Raw genomic sequence first — 17,632 nt, 5'->3', positions numbered from 1 at the left:
TGAAATGGTGCAGCCATTTACTGTGGAAAATGGTACAGAAATTCTGCAAAAAAAGTAAACACAGAATAACCCTGTGATCCAGCAGTTCTGCTCCAGAAGAACCTAAGAAGCGAGGATTCAGATATTTGTACACCTATGTTGAGAGCAGGATTATTCATAATACCCAATAGGTAGAAACAACCCCAATGTCCATCAACAGATGGATGGATAAACACAAAATATGGTATAAAGGTATATGCATACATCCTTAACAAGGAATAAAAGTCTGATATATGCTACAACATGGAGTAACCTCAAGGACATTATGCTAAGTGAGATAAGCCAGACAGAAAAGGACAAATAGCATGTGATTCCACTTATAGGAGGTACTCAAGAGTAGTCCGACTCAGAGACAGAATAGAATGGTGATGAGGGCAGGGTTACTGTTCAATGGGTACAGTTTCAGTTTGAGAAGATGACAAAGTTTTGGAGATGAATGGTGGTGACAGTTACAGAACAATGTGTATATACCTAATCCTACAGAATTGTACAGTTTAAAATGGTTAAGATGGTAAATTTTCTTTTTCAGCTGCCCCTCCCCCCATATGGAAGTTTCCGGTTGTGGATCCAACCCTGCTGCAGTCTGACCCTTAACCCACTGGGCCACAGCAGGAATGCCTACATGGTATACAATGTGTTAGGTACATTTAACTTTAAAATTGAAAATAATTTTTGGAGTTCCCATTGTGGCCCCGTGGAAACAAATCCTCCCAGTATCCATGAGAATGCAGGGTCAATCCCTGGCCTCTGCCAGTGGGTTGGGGATCTCGAGTTGCTGTGGCTGTGGTGTAGGCGGGTAGCTGTAGCTCAGATTCCAACCCTAGCCTGGGAACTTCCATATGCCGAGGGTAGGACCCTAAAAAGCAAAAAATAAATAAAATTTAAAATAATTTTTAAAAAATTCTTTAAACATTTAAAAGAGTTGGGAGTTCCCGTCATGGTGCAGTGGTTAAGGAATCCAACTAGGAACCATAAGGTTGCGGGTTCGATCCCTGGCCTTGCTCAGAGGGTTAATTAAGGATCTGGCGTTGCTGTGAACTGTGGTGTAGGTCGCAGACGCGGCTCGGATCCCGCGTTGCTGTGGCTCTGGCATAGGCGGTTGGCTACAGCTCCGTTTAGACCCCTAGCCTGGGAACCTCCATGTGCCGCGGGAAGCGGCCCTAGAAAAGGCAAAAAGACAAAAGAAAAAAGAAAAAATTTGGCTTGAATCTACCGCTTTTACCTAGCAGGGCGGGCAGAGCCGCTCACCTACCTAAGCAGCGCCTCAGACTCAGGACACCTGGACCGCCCCTCCCTCCCCCTCCCCTCCCCCACACCCGGTCGCTACCCTGCTGCACGCGTCTAACCGAGCAGGCGCGGAGCTGGGGTGGGTGGGCAGGAGGAGGCGTGGCCTCACTCTGCGCCTGTGCAGAGTTCCAGCTGCTGCTGCTGCGGAGGGGAAAATGATGCCCAGGTTGGGCTCCCAGGGCCGCCGGCCGAGGGGAGGCCCACACTGCACACGCGCAGACCGATCACCCGCGTCAAAAGGCGAAGAGAACGCGCGTTTCCCACGTCCTGCGCACCCAGCTGCCAAGCATTCGTCTCTGCCTTGACTCCCTCCACCGCAGCAGGGCTGGCGCGCCCACGTCTGAAGAGCGATGCCGCGGGAGATCATCACCCTGCAGCTGGGCCAGTGCGGCAACCAGAGTGAGCGAACGAGCGCCGGGCCCCGCCAGCCTGCGGTTCTTCTCCCTTCGGGTCCCACCCAAGTGCTTGGCATCCTCCAGCTACCCTTTCCCTTCCATGAACACCGCCCCCGCCTTACTGCTTATGATGAACTGAGCCACAGACGGTCCCCCTACCGCACCCCGACAGAGAGCCATGCCTCCAGCTGTCACAGCTCCCAGACCCAGGAATCTTGGGTCCACCCTCTGAGTGTGACAGCCTCTGAGCCTCATCCTGGGCTCCTGAGGCCTTAGGCTCTAGCAGACCCAGGCGTCTCTCCCCATCCCCCAGTTGGGTTCGAGTTCTGGAAACAACTGTGCGCCGAGCATGGCATCAGCCCCGAGGGCATCGTGGAGGAGTTCGCCACCGAGGGCACTGACCGCAAGGACGTCTTCTTCTACCAGGTGCCCCCAGCAACTTGACCAGGGCTGGCAGTGGCCCAGGGGGCCCGAACGGAAGGGCAGTGGCTTGGTACTAGGAAGCCCGTTGAACAGAGTGGCCAGGGCGGCTGGCTTGAGGAGGGAGGGCGAGCAGGAGCCAGCGTTGGGAGGACTGGAAGACTGGGCGGGCCGAGCTGACTGTGCCCCCTCCTGGACTCCCCTTGACAGGCGGATGATGAGCACTACATCCCCAGGGCGGTGCTGCTGGACCTGGAGCCGCGGGTGATCCACTCCATCCTCAATTCCCCCTATGCCAAGCTCTACAACCCAGAGAACATCTACCTGTCGGAGCATGGAGGAGGAGCTGGCAACAACTGGGCCAGCGGATTCTCCCAGGTATCCAGGTGGCCATCCCAGAAGATCCTCATGTCCCCTTCCTGGGACAAGGCAGGCACAAGCAGCCTGGGGATTTGACCAGACTAGATTGACAATAAATAAGAGACAAAGGAATTATGCTGATAAGAGGGACAGCCAGATAGAGGTTTATGCAAACTTTGTGCGTATCATTTGCAAAGTAGCATTTCTGGGGTGAGGGCCCCAGCTGAAGCTCTGCTTAAAGTGTCCCAGAGTAGAGTTATTGGTGCTGAAAACAGATGCTTTCCAGAAATGTCATTCAGACCCTCCCTCCTCATGTCTCTGTACAGGGTGAAAAAATCCATGAAGACATCTTTGATATCATAGACCGAGAAGCAGATGGAAGTGACAGCCTGGAGGTGAGGTGTCAGGGGAAGCTGAAGAGTGCTGGGAAAAGGACAGGAGGTAGCCTGATCCGATGTGTGAGGGGGACATTTCAATTCAAAACCCTCTTAATGAGTACCAGATGTGAGATAGTGAGGTGAAGAAGGTACAGTCCTTGTCCTCGAGGAGATCCTAATCTGGATGGCATCAGCTCCTTGGACATGGGTCTTCCTTCTCAAGGAGCCTCAGCCTGGATGGACACAGAGGAAGCCTTGAGATATGAGTGTGTTGGGAATGGGGAATGAGACAGGCCGGAGCCTCCCCCCCCCCCCCCCGCCCCCGACTCCCCAGATTCCTGGAGACTGCCTCTCCACCCCTCCCTCTGCAGGGCTTCGTGCTGTGTCATTCCATCGCTGGGGGGACTGGTTCTGGCCTTGGCTCCTACCTCTTGGAGCGGCTGAATGACAGGTAAGCCTGTGTCTGGGGAGAGGGCTTTAGCCCTGTTTCCCTAGCTAATGTCTTTCCTTTTTGTCACTTTTTTCATTGGGACTGGAAGACCTATCATGACTCCCTTTGAGTCAGGTAGGAACAGAGCCTGGTCACCCAGGGAACATCTTGGAAGCCATAACTCCCAGGAGCGGGGTTCGCCTAGGGAGAGGAGGGGAGCTACCAAGTTTGATGCTTTAGGCTTATCTTTTTTGGCTCTGGAGCTCTGACCATTCTGCCCTCACCCCTTTTGTACAAGACCTTGGTGGCACTTGGAAAGGAATAGCCCCTGTTATCCTTGGAGAAACCAGAGATGGGCAGTGATGGGAGTCCTTCCAGTTCCCTGTGCCATCTTCCCCTCTCCCTCCTCCTCACCCCCAGGTACCCCAAGAAGCTGGTGCAGACATACTCAGTGTTTCCCAACCAGGACGAGATGAGCGATGTAGTGGTCCAGCCCTACAACTCGCTGCTCACACTCAAGAGGCTGACCCAGAACGCAGACTGTGTGGTAAGCATGGGAGGAGGGAGTGGGGGCTTTGGTCCCCCTCCCCACACCAGTGAGACACCTACACCCTGCCCTTCCCCAGAGAACAGAGGACCAACAAAGCCATACCCCGTGGCCCAAATTATGAAATAAGGACCTGATCCCAAGTTTATAGTCCCTTTAGGCAGCAAGACTCTCAGAAAGTGAATAAACTCCCACCCCCACGTGTCCCCACTTTGTCTATTTAATGCCTACTCATGCTTAGATTCTCAGCCCAAGGTCAATTTCTTAGCAAACCTTCCCTAATCACCTAGGTAAGGTCAGTTCCTTGGTGCATATTTCAGGCTATAACTGTACTTTTTTGGGGGGAGGGGTCTTTTTAGGACCACACCCGAGACATATGGAAGTTCCCAGGCTAGGGGTCGAATCAGAGCTGCAGCTGCCGGCCTACACTACAGCCACAGCCACACGAGATCCTGAACCCACTGAGCAAGGCCAAGGATAGAACCCGAGTCCTCATGGTTACTAGTCGGGTTTGTTACCACTGAGCCAGGATGGGAACTCCTTTTGTGTGTGTGTGTGTTTTTAACTACTTTTCTGTTGTTTTGTATTTAATGTTGGTTTCCCACCTCTAGATGGTAGATCTGGTGAAGGGGAAGACCCTGCCTGTTTTACCTTGGCATGCTTTCTCCAGAGCCAGGCACCGTGCCTGGCACGTATTAAACAATCAAAAATTTGTTTAATGCACTGGATGGTAGAAAAGTGTCTCCCGATGCCCCAGAAACAGTATTTACCTTTTAAATTAACACACCTACGTGTTAATTTTGGAGGTAAGAGGAGGGCTAAGCTAATAACTTTTTTCTCTGCCCCTTTTCTCCTCAAAAAGGTGCCGTGACCCTCTTCTGTCCCCCCAGGTGGTGCTGGACAACACAGCCCTGAACCGGATCGCCACAGACCGCCTGCACATCCAGAACCCGTCCTTCTCCCAGATCAACCAGCTGGTGAGCACACCCCGCCCCCGCGCCTGGACCCCTGTGGACTGGAACCCAACCCCCCCTTGCTGGAGCACCGCCCAAGGAAGCCAGGACCCCCGGGCCAAGGCCCGTGACACGAACCCCGCCCCCAGGTGTCCACCATCATGTCGGCCAGCACCACCACCCTGCGCTACCCCGGCTACATGAACAACGACCTCATCGGCCTCATCGCCTCGCTCATCCCCACACCGCGGCTCCACTTCCTCATGACCGGCTACACCCCGCTCACCACGGACCAGTCGGTAGGAGCAGCCCTCGGGCCCAGCAGGCCCTGACCCGCCTTCCTCTTCTCCTCTCCCTGCTGCGCCCGGGCTGCCCCTCGCAGCCCCCAGACGCCCTGGGCTCGGGGACCGGCACAGGCACAGGCGGGGCGCCTTCCTGGCTGACCTGCACTCCTCTTCCCTCTGCCCGAGGCTCCCCGCAGGGCCTGGGCTGGGCTGTGCGCGGGCTGCTCCTGCTCCTGCTCCTGCTCCTGCTCCTGCTCCTGCTCCTGCCAAGGGCGGGGGCTGCTGAGCTCGGGAGGGCTGACATCCGGACCCCACAGCAGAGGCTCCGGGTGCCCCTGAGTCTGAGGACAGTCCCCAGCGAGAGCAGACCACCCCGAGTCTGACGGGGACACGTGGTGCCCGCTCCCCTCTGTCCGTGCGTCTCTGGGCTGCGCCTGAGTGCTGGCCTGGTCCCCGGGGCCCCCTGTCCTCTCAGGTGGCCAGTGTGAGGAAGACCACGGTCCTGGACGTCATGAGGCGGCTGCTGCAGCCCAAGAACGTGATGGTGTCCACAGGCCGGGATCGCCAGACCAACCACTGCTACATCGCCATCCTCAACATCATCCAGGGGGAGGTGGACCCCACCCAGGTAGGTGTGGCCCCTTCGTTCTACCCCCGGAGGCCACAGGGGTAGAGGAGAGGCTACCACCACCACGCCTGTGCCCGCCCCAGGTCCACAAGAGCCTGCAGCGGATCCGGGAACGGAAGCTGGCCAACTTCATCCCCTGGGGCCCAGCCAGCATCCAGGTGGCCCTGTCGAGGAAGTCGCCCTACCTGCCTTCTGCCCACAGGGTCAGCGGGCTCATGATGGCCAACCACACCAGCATCTCCTCCGTGAGTCTAGCCTCCAGGTCTTCTGTGGCCATTCTGTCCCACTAGCCACCTTCATCATTCTCCCCCATGTCCACTCCAATCCCCTGTCTTGCACTGGCTCCCATCCTGGAGATTTCTCTCTCTTTCAGCTCTTTGAAAGTTCCTGCCAGCAGTACGACAAGCTGCGGAAGCGGGAGGCCTTCCTGGAGCAGTTCCGCAAGGAGGACATCTTCAAGGAGAACTTCGACGAGCTGGACAGGTCTAGGGAGGTTGTGCAGGAGCTCATTGACGAGTACCACGCAGCCACACGGCCAGACTACATCTCCTGGGGCACCCAGGAGCAGTGACTTCCTCCCTCCTACACCCCCTGTACAGAAAGCACAGCCCCCATCATGCCTGGTCCCTCTGACCCAAATTTCCTCCATCAACAACCTTTCGAGGTTCTTCTCCAGCTTAGGAGTTCACCCACCTTCCTCCCTTCCATGCTCTGACCCTTGATATGCTTTAATAAAGTAATAAAATAGAGTAAGCTTGGTTGTAAATATAGTCAGGGCTTGGGCTGTGAATATGGGGGATGATGAGAAGGTTTCCAGGGTGGCCCACAGTTCTAGGCATGTGTTGGTAGGGTGGCCTTTACCTGCTCTAACTTCTTACCACTTAGTCCCAGTCTAGAGCATCCCTTGCCTAGAACTGAACTCTTTTACTGGAGCCAGTCCCACTCTCAAGACTACAGAGCGGTCCTGAGGTCTGCCGTTGCCTCGGTGTCTAACTCCTGCCCTGGGGGGATCAGTATTGCCCCACATTGCTCCCGCACTCACAGTCGAGGCTGGGGAAGCTTCTGAAGGAGGACCTGCAGCATTCTGAGCAGGTCAGGAAAGCCAAGACTCTGGATTCCAGGCTCAAGGCAATTAGATCCTCAGGATTCAACCCAATTCAGCCCCATCTGATAAAGCAGGAACAGAGCTCAGGAAAAAGCTGTGTTTATCTGCGCCAGAGAAGTCCTTCGGTCTGATCCTGCCTCAAGCTTCTTCCATTCCAGGCCCAAAGCAGTAGACACATTAAAGATGGACCCAGATTGCTGGACACCAGGGTAGGACTGGGTAGTGCCAGCCCTGATGACTCACTGCCATCAGGCCTCAGGGACGCCAGGAGGCCACCCCTATGCCACTCAATGGAAGAGGGGATGAGTAATTGCCAGCTTCCAAAACTGCTCTCTTGCCTGCCCCACCCACCACCTTAGGGCATATACTGGCCAGGAGGAGGTTAAATCCAGAAGGTCAAAGAGGGTGGAGCCCTGTGGTGTTCAGACTCCCCTCAGTGCTGGTAAAAGCCCAGAGTGTGGGCGTCCCCAGGGGTGGAGCTCTGAGCTATGGGGCTCCAACTTGTCCCACTGACAACACTCCCACAGGAAGGGTTTGTGTAAATAAGGATTTTTTTTTTTTTTTTTTTGCTTCTCTTCTACAAATAAATTAAGAAACAAACTAGAAAATTGTCTGCACCCATTGCAGCCCTTGGGTGTGTGCCCTGTCCCTGCAGGGCCAAAAGGGTCCATGGTTCCCTGAAATCTCAGCACAGTCCAGGTCCAGGCTGGAGGCAAGAGGGAGGTCGTGACCTCTTGGCAAGCTCAGTCCTGCAGCTGCCCCAAACAGCCAGACTGTCCCTGGGACTCGTCCAGGGCCGGGTGCTGGCTGGGAGGGGAGGTGTCTGGCAGGTCTTGGCATGGAGGAGAAGGGCTGCTGCTGGGCCTCTCGGGGGAGGGGTTGGCCAAGTAAGCATTCACCAGCTGCATGATCTCTTCCACCTAAGAGAGGGCAGAGGGCAGAGAACAACAGGGACCACTGGGTTCTCCTTTGTCTTATCCTCCACCCAGGCCCCTTCCCAAGGCCATACCTGAGCTGCCCCCTGCACCGTTTCCTTCCTCACCATTGCTCTCTCTCACTCACTGTGTGCCAATCACATTTGTTTTTTTCTACTCCTCTAATAACCTATGTTTATTCTCCTCTCTCTTTGCACCTCTAGATCCCTCTACCTGAAATGCTGTGTCCTCAGATCTCCCTTTGGCTAGCTTAAATGTCACTTTTTTTTTTTTTTTAATTTTATGGCCATATCTTCAGCAAAGGGAACTTCCTGGACCAGGGATTGATCCAAGCTACAGCTGCGGCAATGCTGGATCCTTTAACTCACTGCACCAGGTGGGGGGTCAAACCTGCACCTCTGCAGCAATCTGAGCAGCTGCAGTAGGCTTCTTTTTGTTGTTGTCTTTTTAGGGCCGCATTCGCGGCGCACAGAGGTTCCCAGGCTAAGGGTCGAATTGGAGCTGTAGCTGCTGGCCACGGCCACAGCCACGTGGGATCCAAGCCATGTCTGTGACCTACACCACAGCTCACGGCAACACTGGATCCTTAACCCACTGAGCAAGGCCAGGGATCAAACCTGTGTCCTCTGGATACTAGTCAGGTTCATGAACCACTGAGCCACGACAGGAACTCCTGCAGTAGGATTCTTGACCCACTGCACCACGGCGGGAACTCCGGGTGTCACCTTCTTTGAGGATCTTTTCCTGATCATCCTACCTAATGCTATGGCCCCCTCTGGTCACTTCCTGTCACACTACCTTTCCCTTTGGAGCTTTATCGGTATTCTAAATTGTCTTTGATTCCTTATTAAGTGTCTGATCTCCAGCTCTTGTTTGTCTTTAATCACTGCTGGATCCGCAGGGTCTAGAGCTGTACCTGGTCCATGCTCAGTGTTTAATAAATGTTTCTTGACATCCTTTCTCTTCCTTTCTCCTCTACGCCCTCTTCCCACTCACCTGGGGACTCTGCAGGAGGAGCTGGCTCTCTCCCACCCTCAATGCCAGCGTGTGGGGGCCCATTAACTGGCAGGCGGCCACATGGCCATAGCTGACACTGTGGATGGGCTCTGTCTCACCCGGTCGGGAGAGGGACATGGCCTTGGCTCCCAGGCCCAGGCATAGTTTCTGTGGAGCACCCCCACCAGGCTCCTGCAGACAGACAGGCAGAGTCAGGGTGGAAGGACGGGGACCCTGCAGCATTACTCTTGGTGGGGGGAGATGGCTGTCAGCTAGAAGTTTCCTGGGCCCCCCTATAATCCACTCTCCAGAGAGGTTGAGGACCCAAGGGCCAGCGACTCCTGGGGTTTGAGAGGGACAGCTGTGCTGGGTGGAGGGACTGAGGTGGCCCACAGTGGGGGCCTGTGGCTCTGGGGCAAAGGTGTGGGGCTCGGGCCGCCAGAGTCCCCCTCTCCCTTCTCCCCCTCACCGTGCTCAGCTCCAGAACGTCATACCGAGCAGCGCCGAACCCTGGACACTGCGCCGCAAGAGCCAGGTAGGCAGCCATGGCCTCAGCTCGGCCCATGCCCCGTAGCCGCTTCCAGCCTCCCAGCACAGCCGCCGCTGTGCCGGCGCCACCTCCTCCCTCGCGGGCCACGCTTCCCGCCGTGCGGCCGGCCCCGCCACGCCGGGTCCGCTCCGCCCGCCTCTTGGCCAGGCCCGGGCTCCAGATTGCCCCGGCCAGCAGGGCGGCGGAGGGGGGAGGCCTGGGGACGGGGCGGGGAGGGTCTTCACGCGGCGGGGCTGGGGTGGGCAGCAAGCGGTCCAGGCGCGGTAGCGGCGCCCGTGGGGAGAAGTCCCGGTGCAGGCTCTGCAGGCGCAGCGCCGCCAGGGCGCGCAGCGTGTCGTCGGGCGGGGGCGGCCGGCCGCGCAGCAGCAGAGCGTGAGCCTACGGGGTGGGGGTGGGGGGCAGCGGGCGTCAGCGTAGGAGCCGCGGGGTACCGTCGCGAAGACGCCTCGGGGTTTGGAATCGGAGGCCTGGGGTTCGAGCACAACCTCCCCCGGGGTTGCCGACGAAATGCACTGGCCCAGAAGGGGAGGGATTCAGTCAGCGGGGGGGTGGTTTGGCGAGGCGTGAATGCCGGAGATCCTCACCTGCTCAAAAAGGAAAGGCAGCTCGTGACCATCTGGGGACAGCCCCTCAGGGTGCAGAGGTCCGTGAAGACGCAGACACAGTCTCCAACCAGAGTCGGGCGGGTCTTCCAGCCCGGGTTCCTCCGCCGCCAAGCTGTAGAATAAAGGGCCTGTTGCAGCGCAGGAGCAGGGCCCTCGAAGTCTCCGGCCCCGAGGAAAGGGGCGGAGCCAGACGTTCGGGGCGGGGCCCCGGCGGAGCGGACCCGTGAGGTGAGCCTTGAAGCCAGACTGCAAACCGCCCGCCCGCAGGGATGCATCTGTGAACCAGCGAAGGTTACTTTGCCGGGCAAATGACAAGCGCTCGGTAAACGTTTCCTTAGGGTTTGACCGAAGCTGAGAGGCGAGTGGGCTAACGGAGAGTAGGGCTGGGGCTGGACATTTACTTCTCAAACCTGGTGAGCACGTCGGCCACGAGGGTGCCCCCAGCCAGGGCTCGCTCCTGGGCCCCTCGCTGCTCGTACAGTGCGAATGCATTGCGGCTCCGGGTCAAGCCCAGACGCCCCACCAGCTCTCGAGCAACCTGGGGAGAGAGCATAAGAGGAAAGTCAGGCCCAGACCTCGCAAGGGTCTTGCCAGTACTCTTGGAGGGGCCAATCCAACTTGGAAGGGTCTTTCAGGTCTTAGTCCTGCCACACACAGCCCTGCCTTACCCAAGTGATGACTTTCCGGCTCCGGCAAACCTAGGGCCCAGGCACCAGAGAAGCCAGGCGTGGGAAGCTGGGAGGAAGGCCGAAGTTTCAGGAGTCCCTCTGGTCTTACCTCTCCCGCTGTGGTGTGGGAGTCTATGGCCACAGGGCAGGCACCAGCCCCCGGACAGTGCACGGTGCATAGCAGCTCCTGCCGTCGGCTCAGTGCAGAAATCTCTGCCAGAGATGGCACCAGCTCTCGGCCTCGAGTCCGGGCTAAGGCTTTGCGGATGAAACGCGCATATTCCGCCAGTTCCGAGTCCGGGAGCGCCTGCTCAGTCCTGGGTTGGGGAGAAAGAACCCAAGGATCAGTGCTCAGACGCCTTTCCTTCTCTCCTCCTTCTTGCCTTCTTACTTTACAGTTTATGTTATCTCGTCAGTTCCCCCCCCCCCCCAACTCTAAGTTCCTTGAAGGCAGCACACCTGGCTCTTTTGAATCTACCCCTGATAGTCTGTGTGGAGCTGAATTACTTTCTAAGCCCCCTGGAAGCTTTCAACTAACTGCCCCCTCCCTCTTCCCAAAGCTTCCATGATCCTCTTTTGGGTCGAAATCCAAACTCCATTCGCATTTGGTTTTCCAACCTAAAAGGCCTGGCGCTGCACTGCATCGGCCTTGAGGGAAAACAGACTTTTAATAAAATTCCGTTGCCCAAAGTGGAAGCCTTTTTGTAATTTCTCCACTCGCAAGTGGGATATGATCTTGTAAGTCCCACAAAGGCACTGTACATATTAGCAGCGGCCCTGACCCTAGGCAAGTCCCTTCTCTTCTTCGGGTCTAAGTTCTCCATCTGCCAAACCCTTTGGAAAGGCCTGCCATTCTTTTCCAGCCCTGTAGCTCCCTTCCCTTGGCCTTACCCCCCCTCCCCTCTCACCTCTCCAGATGCCCGAGGAGGTGCCCCCGTACAGCTCCCCCAGGCCGGAAGGTGCAGCTCATGCAAGTGAGGAGCTGCCAGTACCGCAGGGCCGCGGGGTCTCGGGTAGCCGGGGGCCCGGGGGGGCCTGCGGGGCCCGAGGTCTGCTTAGCCAGCTGCAGGAAGAGTTCGTCTCGGAGCGCGGGCAGGTCCCGGCAAGTCTGGAGCACACCCTGCATCAGGGGCCCGGGGCGCCGCGCCCCCTCCAGGGCCTGCAGCGCCAGGAACAGCCGCACCGCCTCCTCGCGCAAGGGTGCGTAGCCCGGACCTGCGGGAGGGTGGGGGCGGAGGGACGGTTTGGAGAGGGGACACAGAGCTGGGCCCTGGAAGGAAGGCACGAACCAGGGGAAGGTCGGAGGAAATATAAGGGGACAGGGAGTGGCAAGGAGGGGAGAGTACGAAGGACAGGAAAAGTGAAGGGAAAGCAGTGGTCCCCAAAGAGCCAAACTCGACCCCTGCTTCCCAAGGATCTCCCCCTCTGCAACCCCTAAAGCTGCACATTGAGTTAGTAACTTGGAGGGGCACTAAAGGACACAGGGTCAAACCTCAGATTCTGTAATGGGTACTGAGAGCCATCACTATGGGCCAGAAAACAGACTAGACGGGGAATCAGAAAACCAGGGTTCTTCTCCCAGCCCCCCACCCCCTTAATCCTCTAGCTTGAGGACTTGGGTCTGTCACTGTTCCCTTTTGGGGAGAAGTATAACTAGATAAGGCCAGCACGTTCTCCCAAGGTGATGGCTTTTCCACCACTTGTAAAGGCAGTACGCCATGGTCTGAAGAGTATAATGAAAGAACAGAAGAGAATATTAAAAACTCATGCAGTCAGAATGAGACCCATTGAGAAGGTGGTCCAAGGGGGCCTTATTTTCTGTGCTGGTTCCCCCCGCCCCGGCCCCCGCCCCGTATCATTCTGCTCAGTTTCTGATTTCATCTTCATCCTTTGAAAAATGAGGGGCTGGGTAGGCCCCCTGAGGACTCCTAGACCCCTATCAGGTGATGCATTCAGATCCCCCATCCAAGGGACTTGGGCCATGGAACCACTCACCTGGGGAGCTGACTCCATAGGGCAGGGGCAGGAGTGGGGCATACAGAGCTCCACTGGTGTGCCTCAGAATTGGGTTCCGATGATAAATAAGGGCGACGGCTTCCGGGTCTCCACAACTCTCCTAGAGGCCAGGGAAAGGATCATGGCGATGGAGAAGGGGGCTCCGCAGAACGCCGAAAGCTTGAGTCCGCCACCCTCCTCTCTCTCCTTGGTGTGCCCTCCTTCGCACCTGAATGTCCCTGAGCAACAGCTGGGTGGGGGTCTCCAGAGGCGCCTTGGACGCGATCACTTCGCGCAGCGCCACCCCCCAGCGCTCCGCCTCGGCCTGGCGCGGAGAGCAGAGCCGAACGCTGTGCTTCCGGCCAGACACCGTCACGGACCACAGACCTGGGGGAAAGAGGGGCCGCAGGGGGCAATCAGGGCTGGCCGGGGCCGCTGCCCTGGTAGGTAGAAGAATCCCCATGAGGTCTCACCGGTCTCCTTTGGCCTGCGCTCTGGGCCGGTCACCGAGCACAGGCTGGTGAGCACGAGGCTCCCGAGCCGCCGCGCCCCCTTCCCGTTGCTGCTGAACTGGTCCAAGGAGTCCCGGGTGAGCACGAACCAGGCTCGGCGCGGGGGCAACCAGGGCCGCGCCCCTCCTCCACGGGGCTCGCGGTACAGCCAACCTGGGGGGCGGGGGAGAAGGAAGGAGAGGGGAATCAGCAGGAGAAGACATTATCCCCTGGAGGGTTGGGGTTGGGGCCTCCAGAGTGCATGAGGTGGATCCCCACCTTTGACGACGACGTCCGGGTCGTCTTCCGGCGGCCCCTTCTCTGGGATGAGGCTCCGCGTCTCTTCCCAGCTTTGCAGCCTGGGCAAGAGCGGAGGGAGGGTTGGGCAAGGCTGCTGATCCTGCACCCCGCCTCCAGGGGGCTCCTCGCTAAGGGCTCCCCAGACCGCGAGGGGTGCCTGCTCCCGGACTGGGCACCCCTCCCCCAGGCTGTGGGAACTTCTGGGCCGTTCTGACCTCGCGCCAGAAATAGCCGAGAGCCCCCCCCTTCCTCCCCGCGCCCCCAGCCGGACCGCCCCCCGGGACCCTGGCCAAACCACAGCGTCCGGCGGCGGCGTAAAGCCTCTCCCTTATTGCACAACGGCAGGAGGGAAGATGGAAAGTCTAGGGGTCTTGGGAATGGGCTAGGGTCTCCAGATCATGGGAAGTAGGGCTGTTCTCACCTGTCCGAGACTGGCCCGCTCCTCACAGGCTGAGTCAGCGTCACATCCAGAGGGCCCTGGGGAAACAGGCAGGGCAGCCTTTAGGCTCAGAGCCCTACCTCTCCAGATGCCTGTGGCCTCTGCCCCAGGACAGCGCTGCTCAGAGGATTGAGGAATCAAGGACTGAGGTGATGACTGTGATTGTGACTGTGACTGTGACTGACCTGAGCTGAAGCCACTGGGCTCGCCCTTTCCACCAGCCTCTACAGAACAACCCAAGCTAAGAAGCCAAGACTCTAGCCTTGTCTCTGTTACCCTTTAAAGATGCAATCAAAGGTTGGGGTAGAATAGAAAGAGCACTGGGCAGAGAGTCAGGAGACCTGGGTTCTAATACCAGCTCAGTTACTAACTCTGATCACAACCCCCTTGTGCAACTTTGACAATCCCCCTCTAGTCTTTGGGCTTTAGCTTCCCAATTTTTGGAAAAGAAGAGGTGGATGAAGCCTTTTCTTGCTCTGGCAGGCTTGAAGTCATCCCCTCCTCCTCCTTTTCCCTTCATTGACAAGTGGGCATTCAGGCTGGCAGGATGGTGGTGGGCATGGAGATGGATGAAGGGAAGAGGGACCCTTTCAGTAAAGGGCTTTCTCCAAGAGCTTCTTAAACCCTCCCACAGACACCTCTGAGAGTCAGTGGTAAGCAAAGACCCTGCCCTTTTGCTAGGGCTCAGGCCAGGCTGAGGATACTCTCCATGGGAGGTAGAGTCTGGAATTTTGTCCTCCCCCCACTTGCCCCCTGTGCCCTGGAACTTCTACTGAAGACTGAGGTCTAAGAGAGGCCAAAAACCCATCCAGGAGCCAGGTCACTCGGGAATGGTGCCATGGTCCCATTGCGTCCAGGCAGTTAAAGCCAGGAGCGGGAGGGGGGAGGGGGGCCAGGGACACCTGTCCCCAAGCTCCAGGGAGGGGGGCGGTGGTGGATGTGCAGCATGAGGGAGCAATGGCAGGGTTTCACAAAGCCGGCCCTGCCCAGGCTGGAAGCTTGGGGATGCCTGGGTCCTATGCTTCCCTGCGGGGGGAGATCCACTTATTTTCTGGAGGGTCTCAGTGAGGCTCTCAGCCGCACGACCAACGGGGCAGGTGCTGACCCCTCTCTTAGACCAACTCCCCTAATCGCAGTCCCCTGCTTCCCTCCCTCTCCCCTCTATATTTATCTGCCCTCCGCCTCCGCCAGGTGCTGGCGCCGGCCCCAGCGGCGCAGCCCGCCCCACCCGGGCACCGAGCCACCGGGCCTGCTGGGGACCCCTGAGCGGGGGATGGGAGCCTGACCCAGGCCACAGCACCCGCGAGTCTGGTTGCCCTGCGTCTGGTTGCTGGCATGCAGGGGCATCAGAGGGGACGTCAGGGGATGATGGCCTTCAGCACCAATAGAGCCTCGGTTTCCCCACCGGAAGAGACGACAAAACTGGGGAGCCCTATGTCCCTCCCTGTTCCCTCAGGGATTCCCCAGGAGCCTCACCAGGGAGGGCCCAGCGTTCTGTCCTGAGTGCCAGAGTAATAATGAAGGGTCCTCAGAGAGTTGTGGCCCCCAGCTCCCTCTCCATGGGGTCCCCGCCACAGACCTCAACGTGAGGATGCCTGCTTCCCCTGGCCCAGGTCCCCGCGGCGGGAACTCCCGCATCTGGCTCCCAGCACTCAGGAACTGGGAGCGGAGCAGACCCAGGCGTCCGAGCCGCCCAGCCGGCCTCGCCACATTCCTCGGCGCTGGCGGAGGCGGAAGGAGACGGGATGGGACGCGGGCCCGGCGGGGAAGGGAGAGGCAGGCCAGGTCGGGCCAGGCGTGACGCCTCCCCTGCCCCAGGGCCCCCAGCAGGTGGACAGCGCCCAGCGTGCAGCGCGAGGCCCACAGGCACATCTCAAGGCGGGCTGCTGCTTGAGCTCCTGGGGGCTTCTGGCCCCCAGGCAAAAATCCTCTCCCGAGTCCCCACTCGGCAAGAACACGGCGTTTGGCTGGAGTTGGGCAGGATCAGGCGTGACGGCTGGCTGCAGTGAGAGGGAGAGACAAGGCTCCAAACCCCCCGGGACTTACCCTCCCGCCGCCCGCTGGACTCGGGGTCCGTAGCTCAAAGCTCTCCTCGTCCTCGTCTTCGTCCCCGTCCCCGCTAAGCTCGCCGTCCCCGTAGTCCCGGTGCAGAAGAGTAAAGCCTCGACGGCAGCAGAGGAGCCACCACAATCCCCCGGGGAGAGGCATCCGGGCGAGCAGCCGGGGGAAGGGGACGCGGGCAGTCGGGGCCGAACTGCAGGGGGTCGGAGAAACTGGCGGGGCTCCGACACCAGCCGGGGAAAGATGAGGCGGGAGGAGGGGAAGGGAGAGGGGGACTGGGAGGAGGCGTTGTCTTGCGCTGAGGTGCAAGGGGTCGCTAACTAGAGCTTGTGGGGGGCTTAGTGTCTGGGCCCCCGGAGGGGGAGGGAGGAAAGGGTCCAGGGCCCGGGGGCGGGGGGCGGGGGGGAGGGAGCAATGTCCGGAGCTGGGAAGTAGTGTCCGTTGTAGTGTCCAGCCCTATGGGGGGCAGTGTCCGGTGCAGTGTCCGAGGAGGGCAGTTGTCCGAGCTCCAGGGAGGGTCGCGTCCGGTAGGGCGTCCGGTGGCCGGGGCCCGGGCCGCGCGCGCTGCGCTCCCTGCAGCCCCGGGACTGGCGCGCTAGGGGCACGAGCACAGCGCTGGGACCCCGCCTCCCCGCCCCCCTCCCGTCCAGGCTCCCCCTCCCTCTTCTTTCTCTCCTCCCTCCTTTACAGGGCAGGGTCCAGTTCTCGTCACGGCCTCCACGGTCCAATCCTTGTGCCTGGCGCCGGGCGCGGCCACCAATCAAGCCACTGAAATCGCGGCGGGTTGCATCATGTGCTCCTGGCTTGGTGACAGCGGGGAGGGGCATGGGAATAAGGAGGGAGGGGGCTGTGAGCTGTTAACCACGCCCCCATCTCTGAGGTCGGACTCTGACTGCTAGTGACGTCACGGAAGCCCGCCTTCAGCCTCTTGTTTTAACTCTTGGCTCACCAATCGACAAATTAAAAGCGCTCTTGAGCTGGAGCTTTGGAGGACGAAAGGCCCATAGGGCATAGAGGAAGGCTCCGATTGTTGCCCTCTGAACCCTTGTCTCGGTCTTTGAGAAAGGAAAGAGCCTTAGCTACCTGTGCCAGGCACAGCCCTATAGGTAGTAGCCCTCCGCCCCTGGATGGAGGAGTCCTGTTCCTCTATCTGAGTCATCTTCTTTTTGAGGCGAAGAAGCTGAGGCAGAGACTCCGGGAAAGTTCTGACCTAGGCCGGAAATAAATCTAATTTAGAAGGCACAGTTCAAGGAACTCCAGTTGGAAGAGTGACTTGGAATTCTAGGGAATTCGAATGAAGTGGAGGCCTCTCAGGGTGACTATCCCTGCGGTTCTGTGTAGGAAGGGGTTAACAGAGGCTCTAAGCAGACGGGGCGGGGTCAGGGACGGGGCGGGGCCAGAGCGACCGCGGGCGCGCGCGTGCATTGCTGACTCAGCGGCGATTCCCGCGGTCTCCGGTGGATGGTTCCAGGTTGGCCCCCAGTGGCTGGCGTGTGGGACCCTTTGAGGATCGGCGCCATCTCCGGTGCTCCCCTAGATCCTGTCCCTTGAGGCCGTGGTTCTTGGTCTCAGCCGCCAGAGGCTCACGGAAGGAAGGCTAGCCCGAGCTGGGCGGGGCGGGACAGGGCGGGGACGACAGGCCAGCGCCTCCCTGGAGACATCCCCGCCACGCCCCGCCCGTCTTGCCCTGGGTCCCCAGACTCTCGACTGGAGCGGTTGGGGCAGCTTTGATGACCGGATATTAAACCGCGAGACTTGTCACACGCG

General features: G+C 58.9%; 2 protein-coding genes across 6 annotated transcripts; one reads left to right on the top strand and one right to left on the bottom strand.

The window, feature by feature from the left end:
- The first annotated feature begins 1,439 nt into the window (after positions 1–1,439).
- TUBG2 (tubulin gamma 2) lies at positions 1,440–6,469 on the top strand. Its single transcript, XM_047757517.1, has 11 exons — positions 1,440–1,725; positions 2,035–2,147; positions 2,352–2,519; positions 2,828–2,896; positions 3,250–3,329; positions 3,729–3,855; positions 4,746–4,832; positions 4,958–5,107; positions 5,568–5,720; positions 5,804–5,965; positions 6,094–6,469. Exons 1-11 carry the CDS (start codon positions 1,677–1,679, stop codon positions 6,289–6,291), a joined length of 1,356 nt encoding a protein of 451 aa, XP_047613473.1. The 5' UTR covers positions 1,440–1,676; the 3' UTR covers positions 6,292–6,469.
- Positions 6,470–6,908: 439 nt separating this feature from the next.
- PLEKHH3 (pleckstrin homology, MyTH4 and FERM domain containing H3) lies at positions 6,909–16,474 on the bottom strand. 5 transcript variants are annotated; one of them, XM_047757510.1, is made up of 13 exons: positions 15,851–16,473; positions 13,787–13,842; positions 13,345–13,424; positions 13,048–13,239; positions 12,804–12,961; positions 12,575–12,695; positions 11,488–11,794; positions 10,689–10,896; positions 10,313–10,449; positions 9,891–10,023; positions 9,226–9,684; positions 8,757–8,948; positions 6,909–7,745 (listed from the first exon to the last, which is right to left on the bottom strand). In XM_047757510.1, the coding sequence occupies exons 1-13, from the start codon at positions 16,010–16,012 to the stop codon at positions 7,569–7,571; spliced, it is 2,382 nt and encodes a 793-aa protein (XP_047613466.1). In that variant the 5' UTR covers positions 16,013–16,473; the 3' UTR covers positions 6,909–7,568. The 5 variants fall into 5 exon arrangements, 4 of the variants coding, with proteins under 4 accessions (XP_047613466.1, XP_047613467.1, XP_047613469.1 ...); XM_047757511.1 differs by having other exon boundaries at positions 10,322–10,449; XR_007131750.1 differs by having other exon boundaries at positions 7,629–7,745; positions 9,251–9,684; positions 15,851–16,474.
- Between the last annotated feature and the right edge of the window lie 1,158 nt (positions 16,475–17,632).

The sequence above is a fragment of the Phacochoerus africanus genome, chromosome 14 (assembly GCF_016906955.1).
Source record: "Phacochoerus africanus isolate WHEZ1 chromosome 14, ROS_Pafr_v1, whole genome shotgun sequence".
In the NCBI taxonomy this organism is placed as follows: domain Eukaryota; kingdom Metazoa; phylum Chordata; class Mammalia; order Artiodactyla; family Suidae; genus Phacochoerus; species Phacochoerus africanus.
This window is presented reverse-complemented; position numbering and strand designations above follow the sequence as displayed.